The sequence below is a fragment of the Nematolebias whitei genome, chromosome 13, assembly GCF_014905685.2.
Source record: "Nematolebias whitei isolate Nwh7 chromosome 13, NemWhi1, whole genome shotgun sequence".
Classification (NCBI taxonomy): domain Eukaryota; kingdom Metazoa; phylum Chordata; class Actinopteri; order Cyprinodontiformes; family Rivulidae; genus Nematolebias; species Nematolebias whitei.
Window position 1 is genome coordinate 14,284,588 of NC_056510.1, and position 4,918 is coordinate 14,289,505.

The following is a 4,918-nucleotide window of genomic DNA, read 5'->3' on the forward strand; positions in this document are numbered from 1 at the left end:
CCACTGTTCTGCCTTCTATTTGCATAAATTTGTTTGGCATCTTGGGAAAAAGCCATTAACAGTAACTGTAAAGAGTAACAGAGGGAGATCAATACCTGATTTCAATGTTTTTAGCGGCATCGGGGGTCCAGATCGGGACGTGTCCCCCTAATTCAGATTCACGCAGGATTCTCGTGATGCTGCCGTAAGTTCCTGATAAGGCAACGCCGTTGATCTACCTTTCTTAATCTCTGACAGACACATTCACACAATCAATAGTCTTTTACTTTTTTGTTGTGAGGACAAGATTGATTGCCAGCAGTTGCCTTGTGCTCACTCCCGCGTCTCGCTCTCCTCATTATAGTTTCAATTAGAAATTCTCCTGAGACCATCACCCCTGGGAGGCACTAAAGTCCAGGGACCTCCTGCGGTTCACAGTGGCTGCATTTTGATGGAATAACCTCTGACCCAAGCGTTATTCAGAACAAGAAGTAAAAGAAGTCAAACAAGTGGATTACGCAGGAGGGAGGGGGGGCATCTGTTGGCGGGACACTAGGGGATGACCGGGGGAAGTTGTGGCTCGCGCCAGTGAAGAGGAACTAATCGCGATCTTACCTTCTCATGAAATATTAACCGCCTGTTCTTATTTTAGTCATCCCCAAAATGCTGCCTTTTCATCAGCCGATGTGCAAGGGTATCTTGTTGTAATTGTTGTTTCTTCTCTTTGACAGCTGTATGACTGCCGATAAGCCGGACTGTGTGCGCTGATCAAGTAGTGAGACAAGCATTCAGAGCAGCAGCAGCACAGCAGCAGCAGCAGCGCTGTAGTCACAAGGAGCCGTGGCAGCAGAGGCAGCAGCAGCAGCAACACTATCAGTCACAGCGCAGGCAGCAGCGACAGCAGCAGCAACAAACTCTCTCCTGTCCTTTTTCCTCTTCTTTTCTGGAGTTGTTTCCCACTCAAGACGACAAAAGCCGGGGAAGTAGGAGGGAAGTGATCCAGGGCTGATAGCTGCCATCTAAAACAAAAACCAAAACGCAGACCTGGCTGCCCACATGCCTATCGAATTTGTTTGCAAAATCAAATTTGCAGAGGAGGATGAGAAGCAGAAAAGCCAGCAAGATGGGGATAAGGAGAGCCTGATCGAGGAGAGCTGTACACCACCGGTCAAAGACTTGGCTGGGTTTGCCAACTCCTGCTCCCTCCATGGGATTAACCATATCTTTGTCTCTGGTCGCCTGGGCATCCGGCAGACTCTGTGGGCTCTTGCCTTTTTGACTTCTCTCGCACTCTTTCTGTACCAAGCCGCTAAGTGTGCCATCTCTTACCTGGAGCATCCGCATGTCACGGCGTTGAACGAAGAGGCAACTCCTGAGATGGTTTTCCCCGCTGTGACCATCTGCAACATCAACCGCTTCCGCTTCTCTGCTCTGACTGACGCTGACATCTACCACCTGGCGAACTTGACAGGTCTGCCCCCCAAAAACAAGGATGGACATAAACCCACTGATTTAATGTATCCCGCTCCTGACATGCAGGACATCTTCAACAGGACGGGACATCAGCTGGAGGAGATGCTGATGAGCTGCAATTTCAGTGGACAGAACTGCTCGGCTGATGACTTCTCTGTGGTGAGTGAAAAACTTTCTTAAAGTTATGCCTTCTTGCCAAACTCTCACTCTGCTACATGACCAGCTTGGGATGATTTGGCTTCATCGCACGTTTCCTTTCTTGTCATTTTAAACCTTTGATGATGTTTTGTTCACATAAAACTACTGATGAGAGGGAAATCAAAGCGAACGCTGTGAGAGAAGAGGAATTCTTTGTTTTTAAACCCATCTCCATGGGGCATTTGTTTCCCACGGTAGAGATCAGCATGCAAAATTCAAGGCTTTTTGCTCAGTCGCTGAGCTGCAGCTCTTCTCTCCACGTTCTAAGCAGCAACAGTGTTTCTCTTCAGCCGTGCAATCTGTTAAGTCCAAGAATAAAGTCTGCTCCCAGTAAGGGAAAACAGAGTTGTCATATTTAGTTCTGTACTTTTATTTCTCCAAAGCAAACTGCGCTTTAGTGCTGCCTCTCCCAGCTGCTGAGAGGTCATGGCAACAAAATTGTCATAGAAAATAACCGAGTCTATTCTTTCCCCCCTTTTTGCATCGCTCCCCATCGCTCCCACTCTCACCGCTTGACATTGCAGAGCGGCTGCCTCTCGTCTGCTCTCTGCTCCGAGCTCTTGTACCTTTCGGGGAGGGAGGGAGCAAAGATTCTTCAATGTTGTATTTCAGTCCTGCTGCTGTTAGGATTAAATATTTAAAGACTGACATACATGATTTTTGCATTAGCTAGAATGACTAAAAGGAATGAAACAATTTCCATGAGAGGGAAAGAATGTGTGTGTGTGGAAGAGGGAGAAAGAGGAGAGAGTGAAAGGATAAGATGAAAGGAGGGGAGTTTGTGCCTTTTTTCTGTGCACTGTTTATTTAAAGCATTGTCCTTACAGGAGATGGATTCCCCCATCTCTGCTGCAGGAAAAGGAATATGCAATTGCTTCAGGGATGATAAACTGCAGGTGTCAAGTGCTAATAGAGGGTGTTGAACATTGACTGCTTATTTTATTTATTTATCAATTTTGATGTAAAATATTCAAATGCTGAGATGGTCCTTTTTCTCTCAGATTCAGACGTAAAATTACCACCGACATTAAAATGAATAGCTCTTGCAGAGCACTTTTTAAAAAACTATTCATAAAGCAAAATAAAACGCCATGCTGAGAAACGTGGATAAAATTCTCACTCCAACATAAAAACTTTGTATGATCTTGACCTCAACATCCTGAGAGACTTTTATGCTCCTCATAGAGTAATTAGCAGACGCATCATATCATAAAATCACTGTCCCGTGTCAGTCCATGCAACGTCCCGGAGCTCTCGACTTTGTTCCAGTTTAACGTCGTGTTCAAAGTTCCCCAAGCTGCTGTGATGTCTTTGTCACCTGTGTGATCTGCTTTTTTTTTCTGGGGCTGTCAGTTAGATTTGTATCGTGCTGCTTCCCTGCATGACAATTCCCTCACTCCGTGTCCTGGTGTGCAAACACAACTTCAGAGGAAGGGCTGGGGGTTGTGGGACGAGAGCAACCAAAGTAAAAGTAACAAGAGTGCGAATGGAGACACGTGCAGGCACCCTCTCTGTGCTCGTCTGTGCATGTAACTGCAAATCCTGTATCATTTGTATCAGCAGAGTCATTATGACTGTTGATGTCCTATTAATCACATGCACACATGCACAAACACAGAAAGGAACCCCGCACGAATGGGTCATTATTCGTGTTCTCGCGGGGCCCCTCCTTCAAGATCGGCTCCTTGTAATGTGTTTTCTTTCGATTGATCATACCGGGAGCAGCAGATGTTTTATTTTGGTAATAGCTTCATGGATCCTGGGCTCTTGGGGGGGAAAGGGAATGATGAAATATAATTTCTGTGTTTTCTGACATTTTAGTGTTTTTGTAAGCGGACCGGGACCGGTGGCATCGACATTTAGCTTGTATTTGTTTATATATTAATGCCATCATTTGATAATTAAATGGTAAATATGTTGTCTGAAAGATGTGGAGTTGAATTCCATTTTTCCCACACACACAATTGTGAATTGACATCTGCGTATTCGAGTCTCGAGCTGTCTGTCTGCTCCAATTTATGGCAGAAAAATACACAGTCACGTAATGGAGAAATTTGTTTTCCGCTCTTCAGCAGCAGCAGACTGGCATGATTATTTGACGTAGGTAATAAGGCCATTCTTTATAATTAAATATTACATTATTGACTTGGATTAATCACAGGAGATAAAGCTGATTCAACAAGCCATGAATAAATAGATTAGCATTTCTTCTTCCAGTCTAACTGAATAATTGTTCATCCAGTGTGTGTAGTTCTGTCGCTGAGATGAGCAGCCAGCCCTTTGGCTTTTCTTTTTAAACAAAGCTATGAATTGGTTTACTCTGACTCTCAGCTGTGTTTGCTGCTGCATTATCAGACTTTGCTCTCAGCAAGGACAGATCCTCTTTGCATATATTCATGCAAACATCTGAGCTCCTTATAGGGTGGCAAGTGAAGAGATCTATAAAAATCTGTGTTAACGGGCAGCTCTGAAGAGCTCTTCGCCTTCAATTTGTCATTTAACTGACTGAAGCCTCTGTTGTGTATTTTATAGGTAATTGAATGTTTAACTGTGTAAGCCACAGATGAAGTCTCCCCTTCCTCACTTGGTTTTACCCTTCACAATAGAAAGAGACCAATTTTAAAGTAAGATGGCAGGAAAAATGCAATCGCCACTTAAAACCAAGCATTGCTTCTTGAAATGCATATCACTCACCCTCTTCCATACCAGAGCTTTAAACAAACTTAAGATGAGAAAAAAAATGGATTCACTGCTGTTTTGGTTAAATTATTTAAATGGTCTATCTCATTCAATATTGTGCAATCTTGCAAGATGTGCTAGCTTAGAGTAAGTGTTTAGAAAAACTCAGCTGCTGCTACAGTAGTCCCTCGCTACTTCGCAGTTTGTTTTTCTCGGACTCAATCTATCGCGGTTTTTCAAAGAAAGATTGGACATGACATACAAGTGGTTGATTGATGGATAAGTTGTACGATCGGCATGGATTTTTTATTTAAGATTAATAATTTTAAATGATTTAGCACCTGTTTGCAGCTCACAGCTGTGGGAGAAGTTTCCTCCTGCAACTGATCAGCTGATCTTCACTGTGCATGGAGATCAGCTGATCGCCGTGCAGAGCAAAGAAGTGGGCGTGGCCGAGAGTGCAGCCATAGACAGAGAGCTAATATCATGACATTCTGTGTTCTTTTAGTGCATTTAGACTTTAGAAACATTGTTTAAAATATTGAAAGAGTGTGGGAAGGGTGTATATATATATATATATATATATATA

The 4,918-nt window shown here is 43.6% G+C and overlaps 1 protein-coding gene across 1 annotated transcript in view; it reads left to right on the top strand.

Annotated features, from left to right (window-relative positions):
• Nucleotides 1-1,026: 1,026 nt before the first annotated feature.
• Nucleotides 1,027-4,918, top strand: part of asic4a (acid-sensing (proton-gated) ion channel family member 4a) — a 153,717-nt gene continuing 149,825 nt past the window's right edge. The window contains exon 1 of the mRNA XM_037686877.1: nucleotides 1,027-1,611. Within this exon, the coding sequence (XP_037542805.1) occupies nucleotides 1,036-1,611 (576 nt within the window). The 5' untranslated portion in view covers nucleotides 1,027-1,035. The remainder of the gene's footprint in view (nucleotides 1,612-4,918) is intronic.